Source organism: Cetorhinus maximus, chromosome 13, assembly GCF_964194155.1.
Source record: "Cetorhinus maximus chromosome 13, sCetMax3.hap1.1, whole genome shotgun sequence".
Taxonomy (NCBI): domain Eukaryota; kingdom Metazoa; phylum Chordata; class Chondrichthyes; order Lamniformes; family Cetorhinidae; genus Cetorhinus; species Cetorhinus maximus.
In genome coordinates this window covers 4680557-4702510 of record NC_135891.1, presented here as the reverse complement: position 1 = coordinate 4702510, position 21954 = coordinate 4680557, and the positions used below count along the sequence as shown (strand labels likewise).

The following is a 21954-nucleotide window of genomic DNA, read 5'->3' as shown; positions in this document are numbered from 1 at the left end:
CTCCTTCAGGCCCTTAACCCCCCAGGGTCTCTGTAACCTCCTTCAGGCCCTTAACCCCTCAGGATCTCTGTAACCTCCTTCAACTTCACAACTTTTCGAGATCTCTGCGCTTATCTAATTCTGGCTTCTAACAGATCTCCAATTTTAATCATCCCACCATTGATTAGCGTGTTTTCTTTCAAATGTCTAGATCTCAAACTCTGGGATTGCCTCACTAACCTCCTCCGCTTCTCTATGTCCTTTAAGATGCTCCCTAAAACTTATATCTTTGGCCAAACTCTTGGTCACCTGTCCTAGTAGTTCCTCATGTGACTCAGTCAAATTTTATTTAATAACTCTCCAGTGAAGCCCCTTGAGACAATATAACTATGTTAAAGGTTCTATATAAATAGAATTGTTGTTGATAACAGAAATTAACTGTTGTGCTCAAAGATCTTCATGAACCAGGCCCTTGATACTTTCTGTCTTTTAACCTTAGAATTCATCAGTTGCATTAAATGTAATTTTACAAAGGAGCAATTCCCTGCAACATGAGTGAAGGAATAAGTTCTTTCGCATTCTGCCCCACATATAGATGGATATGGAAGAAAAGCAGACATAATGTTGGCAATAATTGACATTGTTTCTTGGCTCCCTGCCAATGTCAGGAATCTCATGTTTCTCGAGGGGGTTTTCATGGTGCAGATGGATATGATTAGGAAGCTTAGGATTTATTTAATATAACATTGGTCACGCCGTGATCGTAAGAAATAGTAGCAGGAGAAGACCATTCAGCCCATCGAGTCTGCTGTGCCATTAAATAAGATCATGGCTGATCTGATTGTAGCCTTAACTCCACTTTGCTGCCTATCCCCCATAACCCTTGACTCTCTTGTCGTGCTTAATTGAATCCTATTTTGGTGTTGAAAGATAGCTTGGACTATAAGAACATAAGAAATGGGAGCCTGCTTCTCCCTTCAATACTATCATGGTTGAATTTCTACCTCCCCTCCACTTTCCCGCCCCATGCCCATATCTCTTGATTCGCTTCATGTCCGAAAATCTATCGATCCCAGTCTTGAATATACTCAACGACTGAACATCCAACACCCTCTGGGTCGAGAATTTGCAAGATTCACAACTTTCTGTTTGATGAAATGTCTCCTCATCTCAGCCCTAAATGGCCAACTCTTTATCCCGAGACTGTGGCCTCTAGTTCTAGACTCTCCGGCCGGGGAAACAACCTCTCAGTGTCTAGCCTGTCCTGCTGTCTAAGTGGCTGTTCTGTTGGAGGGGGGGAGGGCGAGGAAAACACAGCCTGCGAGCTGTCACCATTCATCTCAATTTGCATTGGACTGTCTCTGCTTAACAGGGGGAATCTGTACCACACAGACAGGCTCAATACATAAAGCTGTCTATTTTAGGATACAGTTTGTTTCCAGGTTTCTGTGATACAGTCCTGATCCTCCACAGCTGAAATAGCTCAAGGCAAGAGATATAGCAATGCCAGGCAGACCATTTTCAACTTTTTTTCATTTGTTCATGGGCTGTGTGTGTCACTGTGTGTTGCCCATCCCTAATTGCCCTTGAGAAGGCACAATTACTGGGTACATTTACTGTCAATTCCTACACCCAAATTGTTCCCTGTCCAGAAGCAACATAATCTAAGGCAGGGGAGTGGCACGTGGTGGAACGCTCTTTCAGAGAGCCAGTGCAGACTCAATGGGCCGAATGGCCTCCTTCTGCACTGTAAAGATCCTGTGAATCTGATGCTGAGGAAGTTCTGCACTCCCAAATGGTATCATCTTTCAGATGAGGTGTGAAAATCGTCTGGTGGGCATAAAATAACCCGTGACACTATTACAGCACTTGGACTGCAGCGGTTCAAAAAGACAGCTCACCACTGCCTTCTCAAGGGCAGTTAGGGATGGGCAATAAATGCTGACCCAGCCAGTGAAGCCCACATTCCATAAATTAATAAGACAAAAGTTTTCCCCACTATCCTGGCCAATACTTATCTACATTACCAAAACAGATTATCTGGTCATTACTTGGATTTTCAGAAAGCTTTTGATAAAGTCCCACGGAAGAGGTTTGTGTGTAAAATTAAAGCACATGGGGTTGGGGGTAATATATTAGCATGGATTGAGAATTGGTTAGCAGGCAGGAAACAGAGAGTTGGAATAAGTGGGTCCTTTTCGGAGTGGCAGGCAGTGACCAGTGGGATCAGTGCTTGGGCCCCAGTTATTTACAATATATATCAATGATTTGGATGAGGGAGCTAAATGTAATATTTCCAAGTTTGCTGAGGACATGAAACTTGGTGGGAATGTGAATGGTGATGAGGATGATAAGAGGCTTCAAGGCAAGTTAGGCAGGTTGAGTGAGTGGGCAAATATATGGCAGATGCAGTATAACGTGGATAAGTGTGAAGTTATCCAGTTTGGTAGGAAAAACAGAATGGCAGAGTATTATTTAAATGGTGATAGATTGGGAAATGTTGATGTACAAAGGGACCTGGGTGTCCTTGTACACCAATCACTGAAAGCAAGCATGCAGGTGCAGCAAGCAGTTAAGAAGGTAAATGGTATGTTGGCCTTCATTGTGAGAGGACTTGAGTACAGGAGCCAGGATGTCTTACTGCAGCTGTACAGGGCCTTGGTGAGACCACATCTGGAGTATTGTGTGTAGTTTTGGTCTCCTTACCTAAGAAAGGATATACTTGCCATAGAGGGAGTGCAGTGAATGTTCACCAGACTGATTCCTGGGATGGCAGGATTGTTGTATGAGGAGAGATTGGGCTGACTAGGCCCTGTATTCACTGGAGTTCAGAAGAATGTGAGGAGGTCTCATCGAAACATATAAAATTCTGACAGGGCTGGACAGACTGGATGCAGGGAAGATGTTTCCTCTGGCTGGGGGGGTCTAGAACAAGGCGTCACAGTCTCAGGATACAGGGTAGACCATTTAGGACTGAGATGAGGAGAAACTTCTTCACTCAGAGGGTGGTGAACCTGTGGAATTCTCTATCTCAGAGGCTGTGGAGGCCAAGTTACTGAACATATTTAAGAAGGAAATAGATAGATTTCTAGACTTTAAAGGTGTCAAGGGGTATGGGGAGAGTGCAGGGGTACGGGGTTGAAATAAAGGATCAGGTATGATCATGTTGAATGGCGGAGCAGGCTCCAAGGGCTGAATGACCTAGTCCCTATTTTCCATGTTCCTTTGGCCTGAACCTTCTGGTCTCTGTGTGGGGGCGGGGCCAGCTCGCCGACGCATAAAGTGATGCGCGGTGATGTTGGGCGTGTGTCCTGATGTCACCATGTGTCATTCTGACCTTCAGTTCGGTGAGCACACACCGGAGTGGGCCGCACTGTCAAAGGCCTGTTAAGGCCAGTTAAATAGCGATTGAAATAATTAACAGGGCTGCCTGTCCAACCTTAAGGTTGTCAGGGGGGCAGGCGAAGAGCCCAGGCGGCCTTCGCATTTATCATGGACCCTCATCCACGGGCGGGATAAGGTTTCATGAAGTGTTTATAAATGTAATAAAAATTTTTATTAAAATTCATTGACATGTCCCAGCTCGTGTGACACTGTCACATGAGGGGATATGTCTGAATTTTTAAAAATCTTTATTTCAATTCTTCATGAGCAAAGTGATCTCCCTGAGGCAGCGCATGCGCGAAAGAGCGCAGGCCCCGATTCTCCCCCCTCCCCCCGCCCGCACAGGGAGCGCTTCCGGGTGCAAGTCACGCGGGGCAGTCCTTAATTGGCCCCCCTAGGTAAAATGGTGGCACACACGCAGCCGATCGCGGGCAGCGATTGGGTCCACGCCCTCTCCCACCCAGCCCGCCCACACAGGGAGAAAATTCCCCCCTATGTTTCTATTATGACATTGCTGTTTGTGGGATCTTGCTGTGACGAAATTGGCTGCTACGTTTCCTACATTACAACAGTGACTACATTTCAAAAGTACTTCAATGGCTGTAAAGCACTTTGGAGATGTCGGGTAAAGCCGAATGAACTTGGCCTTTCTGTGACGGAGAGGTTGGGCAGAACTTTACAGCCCTCTAGGGGTGGGGTTAGCAATGGGGTGGGGGAAGGCCTGCTCGATTTTGGGCTGATTCTCAGCCCTCCGCTATTTTCCCACGGTGGGCATTGGAGGAAGCCTACTTTGAAGCCTTCCAGGTCCCACTCCTCGGGTTACTGATGGGGAGGGAGAGGGCAATTCCTCCTTTATGGCCCATCCAAGGCTCCCTCAAAGGTTGTCCCCCGACCATTGGCTTCCCCTCCCCTCCCGTCCACTGGAGCAGGGTGGGTTCACTGTCGGCATTTTCGCTAGGAGCTGGGGAACCCGGACGTTGTGTAAAAAAAAGCCCTGCCTGTTGTGTGGCTTTTCAAGAATATTAATCACCTCATTAACAGAGACCTCAGGAATGAAATCCTAGCCCTAAGTTTCTGCAGTGAGTTTAATTCATATTCACAAAGCAAATCCACCAATTCCTGAAAACTCACTGGGAGGTTGAGGGTGAGCTGCTACTTTTGCAAGGCTAACAGCGGAGATTTAGCAGGAAGGATATGGTGAGACGGTATAAAATAAAGGGAGAGTCTCTAAAGGAGGGGCAGGAACAGAGGGACCTTGGTGCTTTTATGATGCAGCAGATGATGTGTGCCCAGGCAGATCGAACCCAAAAGGGAAACTCGATCCCGCTGTTACAACGATTTTGCAATTTGTATTTATTTTGAGATGCACGCCCTGAATTCAATAGTAACAAGTCCACCAAGATCTTAGAGATTTTTTTTAGAAAACTAAATTAAACATTTATTAACGAACAAAAACATCTCAAGCACATGCATAGGTCTACAAATTACTACCATAATAAGTCTTAAAACCCCTAATTAATCTGGCTTCTAGTTACACCCCTGTTAAGGCAACAGTAAAATAAAAGATTAGATAGATCCAGGCAAATCACCACAACACCCTGGAGAGTAGAATTCAAAGTGGCTTTTCCCAGCTTTGGTTTCTGTAGACAGCAGCTTAATGCACAAATACAGGGGGTTTTTCATACTTCTGGTAGATTTTACAATGCCTTCCCTGACACATAGTCTCTTCTCCTTTACATACGTTTCTCCCTTTTAATGCAAATTCTATTGTCCCCATGTGTTTTTGGAACTTTGCCTTTCTCATTATATAAATCTATTCACGGTTCTAATATTGCCAGTAACCTTTGGGAAAAATAAACACACTGCTTGTCCTAGCTTCTCTGGCTAGGTGTAACATCCTACCATCTCTTTGAAATTCAAACTACCCTGATTTATCTAAAAATGCAAATTCTCCTCACCTCACATTCTAAAACTTCAGCCATGTTTATGTATTTAGCATTTCAAACCTAGCTTCTTTTGATGAGTCAAAGCCTCCAGACCAGCTGTCTCCAATTCAGTTAACTCGCCCTCACACACATGCACAGAAACTATCCAAACCCCACTATTAACCTACTTTTACAATAAATCACAATAATATTATGAGAATTATTATACTTTTGTGACAGTTTATATGTACATAGATCATTGAAGATGGCAGGGCATGTTGAGAGAGCAGTTAATAAAGCATATAGTATCTTAGACTTTATTAATAGGGACATTGAGTATAAGAGTAAGGAGGTCATGTTGAACTTATAAAACACTAGTTAGGCCTCATCTGGAATACTGCATCCAGTTCTGGGTGCCATACTTGAGGAAGGATGTGAAGGCATTGGGGAGAGTACAGAGGAGATTCACAAGAATCATTCCCGGGATAAAGAGCTGTGGCTGTGAGGATAGATTGGAGAGTTTGGGACTGTTTTCCTTGGAGAAAAGAAGGCTGAGAGGAGACTTGATAGAGGTATTCAAGATCCTGAGGGGTATGGACAAGGTAAATAGTGAGAAACTGTTCCCACTCGAGAACATCAAAAACTAGAGGGCACAGATTCAAAATAATTGGCAAAAGGAGTAAATGTGATGTGAGGAAAAACTGTTTCATCCAGAGGGTGGTTGGAGTCTGGAACAAACTTCCTGAAAGGGTGGTGGAGGCAGATTCGATCGAGGTATTCAAAAGGGAATCGGATTGCTACCGGAAAAGAGAGAATGTGCCAGGTGACGGGGATAAGGCAGGGGAGTGTGACTAGGTGGAATGCTCGTTCAGAGAGCCAGTGCAGACTGGATGGGCCCCCTTCTGCATTGTAAAGATTCTGTGATATATGAAAATCATCCAGCTCCTTGCGGCGATTCACAACTAACAGCAAATCTCTATGTTGGGGTATTTTTTAGCTTATTCAAGATAAATAAAAGTTCAGAAGTAGTGAGCATGTGGAACAGGGAGTGATTTATTTTATATTCTTTCATGAGATGTGGGCATTTATTGCCCACCCCTATTTGCCCTTGCTCAGAAGGCATTTAAGAGTCAGCCACATTGCTGTGGGTCTGGAGTCACATGTAGACCAGGCCAGGTAAGGACGGCAGATTTCCTTCCCTAAAGGACATTAGTGAACCAGGTGGGTTTTTACAACAATGGCCATCATTCAGCTTTTATTCAACTCAAATTCTACCATTTGCAGTGGTGAGATTCCAACCCGGGTCCCCGGAGAATTACCCTGGGTTTCTGGTCTAGTGACAATACCACTGCACAATCACCTCCTATGGGTGTAGGTACACCCACAGTGCTGTTAGGGAAGGAGTTCCAGGATTTTGACCCAGCAACAGTGAAGGAACGGCGATATATTTCCAAGTCAGGATGGTGAGTGACTTGGAGGGGAACTTGCAGGTGGTGGTGTTCCCATCTATCTGCTGCCCTTGTCCTTCTAGATGATAGTGGTTGCTGGTTTGGAAGGTGTTGTCTAAGGAGCTTTGGTGAGTTCCTGCAGTGCATCTTGTAGATGGTACACACTGTTGCCACTGTGTGTCGGTGGTGGAGGGAGTGAAAGTTTGTGGATGTGGTGCCAATCAAGTGGCTGCTTTGTCCTGGAAGGTGTTGAGTTTCCTGAGTATTGTTGAAGATGCACTCATCCAGGCAAGTGGAGAGTATTCCATCACACTCCTGATTTGTGCCTCGAAGACTTTGAGGAATTAAGAAGTGAGTTACTCTCTGCAGAATTCCGAGCCTCTGACCTGCTCTTGTAGCCACAGTATTTGTATGGCTAGTCCAGTTCAGATTCTGGTCAGTGTTCACCCTCAGGATGTGGATAGTAGGGGATTCAGCCATTGAATGTCAAGGGGCGATGGTTAGATTCTCGGGGAGGAACAGCACCTCATCTTCCAACTGGGCACTTTACAGCCTTCCGGAGTGAATATTGAGTTCAACAATTTTAGATCACGAACTCTCTCCTCCATCCCCACCCCCTTTCCGATCCCCCTTTTTTCCAATTATTTATATAGATTTTTCTTTTCCCACCTATTTCCATTATTTTTAAATGTATTTCCATCCATTGTTTTATCTCTACCTTTTAGCCTATTTCAATCCCTTCTCCCCACCCCACCCCCACTAGGGCTATCTGTACCTTGCTCGTCCTGCTTTCTACCCTTAATTAGCACATTCCTTAGATAATATCACCACCTTCAACACCTCTTTGCCCTTTTGTCTATGACACCTTTTGGTTATCTCCACCTATCACTGGCCCTCTATCCAGCTCTACCTGTCCCACCCCCCCTTAAACCAGCTTATATTTCACCTCTTTTCTATTTTTCCTCAGTTCTGTTGAAGAGTCATACGGACTCGAAACGTTAACTGTGTTCCTCTCCGCAGATGCTGTCAGACCTGCTGAGTTTTTCCAGGTATTTTTGTTTTTGTTTTGAGTTAGATTCTCTCTTGTCGGAGATGGTCATTGCCTGGTACTTGTGTGGCGCAAATGTAATTTGCAACTTATCAGCCCAAGTCTGAATATTGTCCAGGTCTTGCTGCATGTGGACACGGACTGTTTCAGTGGTGAATCATATTGACGCATTTAAGGGAAACCTGGATAAACACATGAGGGAGAAAGGAGTAGAAGGATACGCTGATGGGGTGAGATGAAGAGGGGGGGGTGGGAGGAGGTTCGTGTAGAGAATAAACACAGGCATAGTCTAACTGGGCTGAATGGCCTGTTTCTATCCTGTGGATTGCACCTCATTCTGCAATGTGTGTTGTTTCACATGGCTTCCCCCTCGCAACGTACAAAGAAATTCGGAACATTTATCAATTTGGCAACTTGTGGGCTTTCCTGTCAGCTCTCTCCATTTGTTAGTTTGCTAGATTGTTCCTTGATTGCTTTTTGTTCTGTTATTACACAAACCCGGCTTGAAATGAGTCATTCAAATTAATTTAGGAGAACGCAGAAATGGTCAGATTTGATTTGAGACCAGCCGACCATCTGGATCCAGTTAGAATAAGAATATCAATCTGCAAGTGTTTCTTCAAATTTCACGCTCTTTAAAAGCAAAACTTGGGGTTATCAAAACACGAGATGGAATTGCATCCGGTCAGCAGTAATAGTTTATTCTTTAACATGGTAATGAAGATTGTGATGTGATATCGTTGAACTGTTTAAAACGCTACAAGTATTCAAAAGAGTGGACAGAGAAACTGGGCAGAATTTAATAAGTGGATCACAGGTCTTGGCAGCAGAATCAGAAATGGACCCCGCTTTCGCTTGTCTGCAGGGAGCCAGAGCACACGCAATTACAATTAAAATTTAAAGGGCCGGCAGAGAGACTTGCGATTATGTGGCAGGGGCAGGTATTCATTGGTGGTACCCACTATCAGCTGGCAATGCGGCAGGGATGGGTGGGCTGTGGAAGAGCCTCCTGGGCATACAGGGAGGATCTGTATCACAGCCACAAACCTGCAGTCCACCTCCATTCTATCAGTAAACTCTGTCATTACCAGGTGATGGTGAGCTGCCTTCTTGAATCGCTGCAGCCCATGTGGTGTAGGTACACCCACCGTGCTGTTAGGGAGGGAGTTCCAGGATTTTGACCCAGCGACAGTGAAGGAACGGCCGATGTATTTCCAAGTCCGGATGGTGAGTGGCTTGGAGGGGAACTTCCGGGTGGTGGTGTTCCCATGTGTCTGCTGCCCTTGTCCTTCTGGATGGTGGAGAGGTTGCCAGTTTGGAAGGTGCTGTTGAAGGAGCCTTGGTAAGTTCCTGCGTTGCATCTTGAAGGTGGTACCAATGGTAGCCAGGGTGTGCCAGTGGTGGAGGGAGTGAATGTTTTGAGGTGGTGAGTGAGATGCCAATCAAGCCACAATGGATATGGGGGTGAGGTAGGCAAATCAGAGGTGCAGATCAGCCCTGGTTTAATTCAAAGGTGGAGCAGGATAAAAGGGCTAAATTGACTTCTCCGGTTCCTAGTGCTTCTAACTGGATGTAATGTCGCTATCCAACATCATCCTGGTGGAGGTTAATGTGGCTCTCAGGAGAACAAATACAGCATTTCCCCAACTCCTGCTGGCTATTCCATTGTAACCAGGAGTTGAAGTTGAGTTATCCTGAAATAATTACGTTGGGAGATGTACACACCATTCCGGACCACTTTTATGTTGACCTGAGTTGTCAAAGTAATTGCAGTAGCGATGAAAGCTTTTCTATGTTTTCATCAAAAGATTTCTGGTGCTAAATAAGTGATCAGATCTCAGAGCAAGTCACTGCCTTGCCCACCCCCAAACACCCACCCAATCTGTAAATGAAGCCGTGAGTGCTATCATTCAATCTCCAGAAATTTGTTATTTTTGGGAACAACTGTTGAACTTTCTTTGGTGGTTTTTGAAACAACTTCATCGCTTATAGTTCACTCGTTATAAAATCTAGAAGTATAAATTGTCACGAGATCTGCGGAAAAATCCAAGGGGTTTTAAGCCTAAAGCCAGGGTATGGTGGCCTGGATGTTATGTAACTGCTCAAGCTAATTGAGAGATTCTGGGCAGGGTCCTGAGTTTTGTGTCAGGGTCAAATTTGGGTCCCGACTCACCTTGTTTCGGGGACAGTCACCTGACAATGATTTTTGCCTTGATTGGCCAATTAGTGTCCAGATGGTGCATTCACTGTCCAACTAAGGGCGGCGAGTAGGCCCTCGAAGGCCCTGCAGCGCCAAAAAGAGGCTTCCATCTTGAGGTGTCCTCTCAGCAACTTAAACAATCTGAAATAAACATGGCTGCCAGGCCACCATTGTGGAGGGGAAACCTCTGGATCTCCGTGTCTGCACCTGTAGCCAGGCAGGCAGGGAACGCCTCAAAATCTCTCTGAAGCACTAGCCCACACCCCCCCCACCCCTCCACTCAATCCCCTGGTTTGCCACAGGGTGGCTGCCTCCAGGCAACTGTTGCGTCTCCGCACACCGGGAACTTGCAGGCTGACTGGAAAATTCCAGCTGGCCTCTTGGCCTCAAATCGTTACTTGTCACCTGTGGGCAGGTAGTCATTCTGCCCCACTCTGGCCTCCTGGAAATGGCCTCAGGGGCTGGAGGAAGATGGTGTCAGCAAACCAAAAGACTCAGCTGCCTCACCTCTGACCTCCCTGCCTTCTGAGTTCAAACTCTAGCAGATACAAGTTGGGGAAGTCAATTCATCAAATCTAGCCAACATCAAGACCCTGAGGGGATTTGATAGGGTGCACACTGGGAGGTTGTTTCCACTTGTGGGAGAGACTAGAACCAGGGGACACAGTTTAAGAATAAGGGCTCCAGCGTTTAAGATGGAGGTGAGGAGAGATCTTTTCTCTCAAAGGGTTGTTAGAAGTTCCCCTCCCCAGGAAGCAGTGGGGGCCTGGGTCATTGAATTTATTGAAGGCATAGTTAGGCAGATTTTTGATGAACAAGGGAGTCAAGGGTTATGGGGGAGCAGGGGGGTTGGGGGGGGAACATGGCAAAGTGGAGTTGAGAACACAACCAGATCAGCCATGATCTTATTGAATGGTGGAACAGGCTCAGAGGGCTGAATGGCCTACTCCTGCTCCTAAGTCTTATCTTCCTATGTTCCTATCATTCACTTTTGTCCTTCAGAGAAGGGAACCTGCCATCCTATTCATCTGATCCATGTATGACTCCAGTTCCAGACAACATGGCTGACTCTTGATGCCCTTTGGGAGTAGCTCAGGATGGATTAGATTACTGGATACTGAATTGGTTACTGGCTACAGAGTGGGAGAGTCACTGAACCACCTAAAGTCCTTGCTCAAAACAGCGACCCTCACTCCTCTAGGTCGAGATCGAGGTGTTTGAAAAGGATCACTGTGAGTGCTTTTGTTGAGTTTATCAAGGAAATTCTTCCTTCCGTCCTCCCTTCTACAAATGAAAGTTATTTCTTCCCATCGGAAAGAAGCTGTGGTAGTTGGAAAATATTTATTTCCTGTTCTGAAAAGTGTTTCCATTTGAAAGAAACATTTTTAATGTAGATGATTCTGCAGAATGCAGCCTAGTAACGTAAGGTTGTCATGTGTACTTTATGTGTTTTTTTTTCCTTTGCTATTTTAAAAGCGATGTTAATCTATTATTATATTCTCTCCTATTCCCACTCTGTGGAACACTGGCTGCTTTCCTCATGAGTCCTAATCCTATGACTTCCTGTCCCTGCAGTGCTGTATCTCTTAACACTCAGCCAACCTCACTCAACAAAGACACAAGCTACCCCTGAGCTCCCTTGTGAGCTATCAAAAGTTTAGACACATACGCCAAGGCCAAAACAGCACAGAGCCGCTTTTAAGAGATCACCCCCAAATCGATGAAAGGGTCTTAAAAAAATAAACTGCCCGGTATACACAGTCTTTTAAGTTTACAGGACATGCTAAAGTGCTTCACTGCGAACCAAGTATTTTCAAAACATACTCACTGTTGCACTGTAGGAGACACAGAAGCTAATTTGTGCACAGCAAGATCCCACAAATGGCAATGAGGTAACTGATCCACATAATAAAGAAAGAACTTGCATTTATATAGTGCCTTTCATGATTCCAGGATGTCCTAAAATGCATTGCAGCCAACAAAGTACTTTTGAAGTGTCGTCACTGTTGTAACATTGGAAATGTGCAGCCAATTTGCTCACAGCAAACTCCCACAAACAGCAATGAGATAATGGCCCGGTGATCTGTTTTACTGATGTTTGTTGAAGGATAGACATTGCCCAGGACACTGAGAAGGGCTCTCATACTTTCCTTCGAAAAGTATATGGGATCATTTATATCCCAGAATTCCCTCTCTAAACCTCTCGACCTCTCTCCCTCCTTTAAAACATTCCTTAAAAACTATCTCGTTGACCAGGCTTTGGGTCATCTGTCCCTAATACCTCCTTATGCAGCTCAGTTTCAAGTTTTGCCTTATTGTGTACTTGTGAAGGGCCTTGGGATGTTTTATTTTGTTAAAGATGTGATATAAACAAATGTTGCTGTGCATCTGAGGGGCAAATGGAGCCTTGGTTTAATATCTCCTCCAAAAGACAGCACTGCTGGCAGTGCAGCGCTCCCTCAGTCCCATGCTAAAGCGTCAGCCTAGATTACATGCTCAAGTTGCTGGAGTGGGGCTTGAACTCAAGAGGTGCGAGTGCTATCCACTGAAACACAACCGCAGCATTTTCTACAAGCTCCTTAAATGCTTACTCCAGTTTTCCTTTTTTTATTCCCTGGCAGCTTGAAAATTACATCCAGGATAACATCAAATCGGAGATGGCTCAGATACAGCAGAATGCTGTGCAGAACCACACGGTGACCATGCTGGAGATTGGCACTAACCTCCTGAGCCAGTCAGCCGAACAGACTCGCAAACTCACCGATGTTGAAGCACAGGTAAATTAGCTCCTCACACTCCCCTCTCTCTGCAGAAATCTGCTGCCCAGATTCTAATTCACAGGCAATCCCATTCACCCATCAGCTCCACACTTATCAACCTACATTGGCTTCCAGTCCAGATTTACCATTTGACCGTTATTAACTACATTTCCCTTGATGCCCTTAACCAACAAAAGGCTATCAATCAATCCCTGTCTTGAAAATTTCACTAAGCCAGCATCCATAGCCTGTCGGGGAGAGAGCCCAGATTTCTCCTTCCCTTTGTCACCTACATTAGCTCCAAGTCCAGAAACAGCTTGATTTTAAAAACCTTATCCTAAAATCCTTCAACCCTCCCTATCCCCGTATCCTCCTCCACCACTCCAACCCTCTGATCTTCTCCAATGTGGGCCTCAGGTCCATCACTCAGCCACTGGTGGCTGAGCTGTTAGCTCTCCAGGCCCTAACCTCTGGATTCTCTCCCTAAACCCCTCTGCCTCGCTACCTCTCTCTTCTCATTTAAGGCACTTCTTAAAACCTACTTCTTCCACCTGCCCTAATACAACCTTACGTGGCTCAGTGACAGGTTTTGTCTATAACATGCACATGAAGTGTTAATCTGGTTCAGTCAAAGAGCTGTTGGTAACAGCTGTCCAGTTCGTACCGCTCCCCTGTTCTCAGGGCTTCATACTGTTGTAAATGTTTCCTTTTCTGTATTTGTGCAATTCCTTCTTTGAAAGTTACTGTTGAATCTGCTTCTGATGAGGACAATAATTGATTCCATACTTTACAAAATGACCGCAGTTGAAAAGAGCTGGAATGACTGCAAAATGCTTTGGGATGTGCTGAGGTTTTTGATTGACAAGGGAGTCAAGGGTTATAGTGGACATGCAGGAAAGTGGAGTTAAGAATACAATCAGATCAGCGCTATGGTCTCAATGGAGACCCCAGTCATTTTTAAAAAGGAATTCAAACTCCCAGTTATTAACTGAAAGAATTATGCCACTAGAGTTCACATTTGAAACAAAAACTTTTACTGTGCAAGAGTTAAACAAAGCAAATACAACTAATTTAACACCAAATTTTGTAAACACTTATTGTTTAGGCCTGAAAATCTCAACAGTCCATTTCCTGGTCTACTTTTATTCCCACCCAAGTATTGCCCTATACTTTACAGGATCTTGAGGGTTCCTTCACTTCTTCAGGGGCCAAGCCAAAGTGTGCCACAGCTCTCAGGAATTCACTTCGATTCTCCTCAGTGTTCCCGTTATTCTCCGAAGAATGAGATTTCTTGGAACCCTTCCATTAGCATTTGGCCATGTGACCCTCCATATCTCTTTAAGCACCTGACAATTGTGGACACCTCAGCTCAAGCCTGGGCCTCACTACCTTCTTGCTCTATGACTGTTCTCAGCTGCTTTCAAGCACCCACTGTTAGCAGCTTTCTCGCTCACTCTGTTGTCTATGTCGGTGAGAAAACATACAGATAAACCAAATACAAAAGGGTACCTCCCCTGCAACCCATTCAGGCCTAAACAATAATAATACCTGAGGTATACCACTTCCCACCCTCTTTCACTCTGAATAACAACTCTCCACTATCCCTCTCTGCTGTCTAGCAATCCATGGCAATGTGGCATCCTCTGTGATGTCTCAGATAGAGATTCAAACCAATCATCCATCATTTCCAAACCTGTCTTTTGATCTGAAAAGTATGTAGATACTTTAAGAACTTCCTTGTTTACTAGTTGCTTTTCAACCTTTCTTTGACCTGAGGGATACCACCTCCCACCCTCTTTCACTCCGAATAACTACTCTCCACTCCCACTCTGTGCTGTCTGTCTTGAAGTCAGCTGGAAATCCATTCTGCCACTTATCCTCTGATTCCACATTCTCTGATCATCTTCACTGGTCTATTATGGGACACCTTATTGAAGGTCTTTTGAAAATCCAGAAAAATTCCATCAGGGGCATTACCATTGTCTACGCTCTCTGTTACCTCCTCAAAAAAAATCAATAAGGTTAGTGAAGCAAGGTTTTCCCTTTTGAATTCAATGCTGACTATTTATTATTGTATTCGTCATTTCTACATGTTCTTCTATTCTCTCCTTTAGTAGGGATTCCATTATTTTTCCTTACACCAATATTAAGTTGGCTGGTCTATAATTCTCTGAACATGTTCTGTCCCCCACCTTAAATATAGGGATTACATCAGCTATCTGCCAGTCCTCTGGCAATGCACCTTGTTCTAATGAATTATTAAATCTCTCTTTCCCAGATTTCTTTCAAAATAGGGCTGCAATCTATCCAGACCAGACATAGATTCAAAGTAAGGGATTATTAATTATTATTAAGACGGAGATGAGGGAATTTCTTCTTTCAGAGAGTGTTTAATCTTTGGAATTCTCTACCCCAGAGAAAAGCGGGTGCTGGGTCATTCAATATACTCAAGGGTGGGTTAGACAAATGTTTCGATGTTACAAAGTAGTAAAGGGTTAGGGGGGACAGGCAGGGAAGGGGAGTTAAACCCACAATCAGATCAGTCACGATCTAATTGAATGGCGGAGCAGGCTTGATGGGCCGAATGGCCTACTCCTGCTCCTATTTCTTATATTCTTATTAAAGGAAATGTTGAGGAGGTGAGATGAAGAGGGCTGGAGGAAGATTATTTGGAACATAAACACCTGCATGAACCATTTGGGCTCAATGGTCCGTTAAGTGCTGTAAGTTCTACGTAATTATGAAGCACTACAAAGTATTTATAGTTTGTACACAGAGCACTTAGCCCAACAGATTTATGTACCACACAAGCCTCCTCCCACCCCTCATCATCTAACCCCCCTCAACATATCCTGCCATTCCTGTCTCTTTCACATGCTTATCTAGTTTCCCCTTAAATGCATTGATTTATTCATCTCAACCTCTTGTAGCAAGTTGCATATTCAAACCACTCTCTGGTTAAATGCTATGGAACAGCTGATAGTAAATGCTGAGCTGCTCAAATCCCAAAGGGAAACTTGAAACAACTGCCACAACTTGCTTTGCAATTTGTATAAATTTCGAGATGTGTGCCTTGAATTCAGTAGTAATAAGACCACCGAGTCTTATAGGTTTCTTACAAAACTAAATTAAACCTTTATTAATAGAAGAAATGATTTTAAATACATACATAGATCTACAAATTACTACTATGATAACTTCTAAATCTCCTAATTAATCTAACTCCCAGTTACACTTTCGTTAAGGCAACAGTACGACACATAGATTTTAAAAGACGCAGCTAAAGAAACATGATACCCTGAACAATCCAATTCAAAGTGAGTTTCCTTAACTTCAGTTCTTTGTAGACAGCAGCTTGAGGCTTAGATGCTGAAGAAGTTTCACACTTGTTAAATCTTCGAATTCCTGCCCTTAGGCTGCACTTAGCCTCAGGGAGATGAGTGTGTTCTTTCGTGCGCATGTGCGAAAGAGCGCGCTCTCGATTTTGGGATTCCCCCCTGCCCGCACAGGGAGCGCATAGTACTTCCATGCGGACTTCACGCTGGGCGGGCCTTAATTGTCCCCCCCACGTAAAATGGCGCCGTGCCTCCGATCGGAAGAGCGCCTGCACATGCCCGCCCATTAACTTCCCCCACGATGGGGGGATAATTCTGCCCACTCTTTCTGAACTTCACCTAGCCAGGTGACACATTTCACCCCTCCTTTGAAAACAATCTAGTCGGGTTTATTTAAAAATGCAAATGTCCTTTTACACCTTACATTCTAAACTTCCCCCTTGTTTACCAACTTAACATTTCAAACCTAGCTCATCTTCTAATACATCAAAGCCTTCAGACCAACTGCTTTTAATCCAACTAAGTCTCACACACACACACACACATATGGACACAGATACCACTATTCTACAATGGATTCCAATAACATTACTATATCTTCCTGGCAGTAAAGGAGTTTCTCCTAGGATCATAGGAACAGGATAAGGCTGTTTAGCTGCCTGAAACTGTTCCAGCACTCATTGTCTGGTTGGTACCTCCTCCTCTTTCTGTCTTAAATAGTTTTATATCATTGCTGATTCCTGTTCAAATGTCACCATGTTAGCCTCCCTGGTAAATACTGAAGCAAAGTAATTATTTCATATTTCTGCCATTTTTCTGTCTTTACCTGGGAGTTTATTGTCTGTGTCCTTTAGTGATCCTATCACTATCCTGATTATTTTTTGTCATTAATGTGCCTGTAGAATACTTTCTTTTGTTCTTTCTTTTTATATCTTTAGTAATTTAATTTTGTAGTTCCTCTTTGCCTTCCATTTTTTTTACTTCTGTTCTAACCATTCGGTATTCCATTTTGTCATTCCTTGTCTCTATATTTAGAGTATACCTTTTCTTTAGCTTCAGTGTTACCCCTCTTTATTAATCCATGGTTTGTCATCACTGGCTAGTTTGTTCTGGTATTTTAGTGGCATAGGTTTCTCCAGGACTCTCCTGATTATTGTTTTAAATGGTTCCCACCGTTGTTCTAGTTCTCTGCTCATCAGTGATCTTTTCCAGTTTATTTCCCCTGGTTCCACTCTCACCCCCTTAAAATCAGCTTTTGCTTTCCATTTTATTACTTTGTTCTTTGTCTTACTTACGTCCTTCTCAACCTTAAAAGTGTAATGAGGGAACAGAGCTCAAAGTATTTTTTTAAGTGCGCTCTGTTGCCAAGGATCAGATCAGAGCCTTGATGGTACTCCGGGCTCAGCGTTATATTTTATTAACTTCATTCCAAATTCCCTTGATCTGTTTTATTCCCCTGGCAATGTTCTTCATCCAGGAGGAAGGTATATTGCGATGGAGCAGCACTGTCTGGGCTGCAGTCAATGCTGTGGCAAGGGCAGTTGCGCTGCTGAGTTCCTGCATCGAAGGATTAACAGTCACAATATAATCACCACAAACTCGGGTGACTCTGGACAGGCAACAACTGACAGTCAGTACAGGGGATGAATAACACAACTATCTACATGGTAAAATCTCTTAATTCAGCAAATGTCCCGTACATTTAAAAGGAAAAAGTTCACATTTGCAGAATCACAGAGTCCATTACAGTACAGGAGGCCATTCAGCCCATTGTGTTTGTGCTGGCTCTCTGAAGGAGCAATTCACCTAGTGCCACACCCCTGCCTTCACCTAGTAGCCCTGCACATTCGTCCTTTTCAAATAATAATCCAATTCCCTCCCAAAAGCCTCGATTGCCCCTGGCTTCCCCACACTCTCAGGCAGTGCATTTTAGATCCTGACCACTCGCTGTGGGAAAAGGTTTTTCTTAAGTCACCATTGCTCCTTTTGCCAATTATCTCAAATTTGTGCCCTCTGGTTCTCTATCCTTCCACCAATGGGAACAGTTTCTCCCCATTTATTCTATCCAGACCACTCCTGATTTTGAATACCTGGATCAAATCTCCTCTCAACCTTCTCTTCTCCAAGGAGACAGTTCCAGCTTCTCCAATCGATCATTATATAGAAAGACAGAGATTGCGGGACCAGGACCATTGTTACCTTTTAAATGGTGGGGTGGGGGGTGATAAATATTTGAAGCTGAAGGTGATACAAGGTTATGAGGAGAGAGCTGGATAGTTTGGATTGTTCCAGCAAAGAGCTGGCACAGACACAAAGGGTTGAATGGCCTCCTTCATTGCTGTAAACCTCCATGGCTCAACATGTGAATCTGATCTGCGAATGTTGACACATTATACAACTGTAGCAGGAATCAGAATGATAGCTGGACTTAGAGGGTTAACAGAGGGTTACAGACGACACAAAACTTGGGAGGATTGTGAAACACGAGGAGGACGATAATGATACTCATAACATTTAAGAAGTATTTGGATGTGCACTTGCGATACCATGGCATACAAGGCTATGGGCCTAGTGCTGGAAAATGGGATTAGAATAGTTAGGTACTTGTTTGACCGGCGTAGACTCGATGGGCCGAAGGGTCTTTTTCTGTGCTGTAAACCTCTATGACTCTATGACTCTATGATACATTTCAAGAAGACACAGGCAGGCTGGTGGAATGGGCGGACATGTGGTGGATGCAATTTAATGCAGGCCAGTGAGATTTAATATATGGGCTGAAGAAAACCGGGGTGGAGTGGAGGGGAAACGCAAGGGGAAACCATGTTGGTGTGGAACTGACATACACCAGACCGACACGCTACGCAGACAGAAAGACAGGAAGACCAATGAGGGCCGAGTGGTACCTCAGTCCGTCTTTGAGGGCCGAGTGGGACCTCTGTCCCTCATTGAGGAGAAAGTCCCACCCTCTGGAGCTGCTGGCCAATCCAGCAGCTCAGTCAGTCCCAGCAGCACCAGCAAGGCACCAGTGGCAGCTGCCGGACTACAGGAAAAGAGGAAGATCAAGGCCCATGGATCCTGGAGCAAGTAAGTTTGGAGTCTTTGGCCGGTGGGGTTTGGGTAGGTTAGGGAGAGTGCGGGGGGGGGGGAAGGGGTGGGTTTAAGGGATGGAGTGGATAGGAAGGAAGGGGGTTTGACCTAAAGGGGGAGGGGGGCCACTACGCAATTAGCCAAGGACAGTCCCCAAAGAACGACACCTCCTCACATCATTCCCGAACTTTAAGCATCTGAGTTAAAAAATCGGACTTCCCGCTCCCATCCAGCTACCAATGCCAAACATTTTAAGACGTGAACAGCCTTATTTTACAGGCCCACTGTGGGAAACATGCCTGCCAGAGGCAGTAAAATTCAACCCATGGAACGGGATGAGCTGAGCGACTCTTGCATGAACATGATGGACTCTAGGGCCGCCCTTTGCCAATCGGGGCAGGCCTCCCTAAGATAGAACCCCTCTTTTTCTTTCTAACCACCCACAGCCTTAAACCTAACACCCCCAACCCCCTCGCTCCCCTCCCTGACTGGCCCAAACCCTCCTTGCCCAAGACCCCGGACTTACATAAGAACATAAGACCGAGGAGCAGGAGTAGGCAATTCAGCTCCTCGAGCCTGCCCCGCCATTCAGTACAATCATGGCTGATCTCATTTCAGCCTCAACTCAAATTTCCCGCCCTCTCCCCATAATCTTTCAACCCCTTACCAATTAAAAATCTGTCTATCTCCTCCTTAAATTTATTCAGCGTCCCGGCATCTACTGCACTCTGAGGTAGTGAAATCCACAGATTCACGACCCTTTGAGAAAAGTAATTCCTCCTCATCTCTGATTTAAATCTATCACCCCTTAGCCTAAAACTATGGCCTCTCGTTCTAGAATGCCCCACAAGGGGAAACATCCACTTCACGTCTACTTTATCTATCCCCTTTAGCATCTTATATACCTCAATTAGATCTCCTCTCATCCTTCTAAACTCTAGCGAGTAAAGGCCTAAACTGCTCAATCTCTCCTCATAAGACAAGCCCCGCATCTCTGGAATCAATCTAGTGAAGCTCCTCTGAACCGCCTCCAATGCAACTACTTCCTTCCTCAAGTAAAGGGACCAAAACTGTGCACAGTACTCCAGGTGCAGTTTCACCAATGCCTTGTACATTTGCAACAACACTTCCTTATTTTTATACTCTATTCCTTTAACAATAAATGCCAAAATTCCCTTTGCCTTCCTCATTACCTGCTGTACCTGCACACTACCCGGCTCTGAGGATCCGCGGGTCATCTTCCTCCTCTCTCTGCAGCCCTGCCAGCCCCTGGAAACACCTTCTCGCTGCTGCCGGGACTGATGGAGCTGCCAGCCAATCAGATTGGCCAGCAGCTCCCGAGGGCAGGGCTCCCCCCCACCCCCACCAACGAGGGGCAGAAGCCCCTCACTGGCCCTGTTAAGCCCACCCAGGGTGCTTTATGGGTGAGGGGCGGGTAAGCGTGGAGTGGGTCAGCTCTGCGCCGATTTTGCTTCCAGTTGGGGGTGGGAGCCATTCACCCCCCCCCCCAACCCTGTAATATTCATCCTTACGGTTCTATTTGATGAGGATATTCCCTTGGGCTTAGAAGATAGAAAGGTGACCTGCCCGAAGTGTGTAAAATGTTAAAGCAATTTGATAGGATGTATATAGACGACCTACTTCCCTCGTTGGCAAATCGAAAACGAGGACCCAGACTTTCACTCATGGGTCGGGTGCACAGAGCTGGGTCGGGTGCACAGAGCTGGGCCCGGTGCACAGAGCTGGGTCGGGTGCACAGAGCTGGGCTGGGTGCACAGAGCTGGGCCCGGTGCACAGAGCTGGGTCGGGTGCACAGAGCTGGGCTGGGTGCACAGAGCTGGGTTGGGTGCACAGAGCTGGGCCCGGTGCACAGAGCTGGGTCGGGTGCACAGAGCTGGGCCTGGTGCACAGAGCTGGGCCCGGTGCACAGAGCTGGGTCGGGTGCACAGAGCTGGGCTGGGTGCACAGAGCTGGGCCGGGTGCACAGAGCTGGGCCGGGTGCACAGAGCTGGGCTGGGTGCACAGAGCTGGGTCGGGTGCACAGAGCTGGGCTGGGTGCACAGAGCTGGGTCGGGTGCACAGAGCTGGGTCGGGTGCACAGAGCTGGGTCGGGTGCACAGAGCTGGGCCCGGTGCACAGAGCTGGGTCGGGTGCACAGAGCTGGGTCGGGTGCACAGAGCTGGGCTGGGTGCACAGAGCTGGGCCCGGTGCACCGAGCTGGGCCGGGTGCACAGAGCTGGGCCCGGTGCACAGAGCTGGGCCGGGTGCACAGAGTTGGGACATTTCCCAGCTCCAACTGGGGAAAAGGGGGCCCGGAAGTTGGGGTTTTCGTTCCAGGGATGCAGGCTGGTCTAGAAGTCGGGTCCCCCATCCCCCAGAATGAGCACAGAACCTTCTGGGTGGGGAGACAGGATGGCCAGAAGGCCAGCCCCTGGACACCGACACTGAGTAAACGATTGAAAAAATACTGAAACAGAAAAGATGGCTCCAGCCCTCACCCCTCACGCTCCCCTGAACCTTGGGAACGCTCTTCCTGAAAAAGTGGTGGAAGCAGAGCCTTTGAATATCTTTAAGGCAGGGGTGGGGTGGATAGATTCCTGATAAGCAAGCGGGTGTTAGGTTATCGGAAGCAGGTGGGATGCCGATTTCAGGTTGCTGTCAAGTTACCCATGATGTTATTGGGTGGCAGAGCGGGCTCAAGGGGCTGCTCCTGCTCTTTGTTCATATGTCCCCACGCCCCATCCATGCCACCTCATGCCCCTGTACCCACCTCCATAACCCTCCATAGC

General features: G+C 45.9%; 1 protein-coding gene across 1 annotated transcript in view; it reads left to right on the top strand.

Annotated features, from left to right (window-relative positions):
* Positions 1–21954, top strand: part of LOC144688370 (angiopoietin-1-like) — a 111919-nt gene that overhangs the window by 31423 nt on the left and 58542 nt on the right. The window contains exon 2 of the mRNA XM_078554840.1: positions 12606–12761. Coding sequence (XP_078410966.1) covers positions 12606–12761 — 156 coding nt within the window. The remainder of the gene's footprint in view (positions 1–12605; positions 12762–21954) is intronic.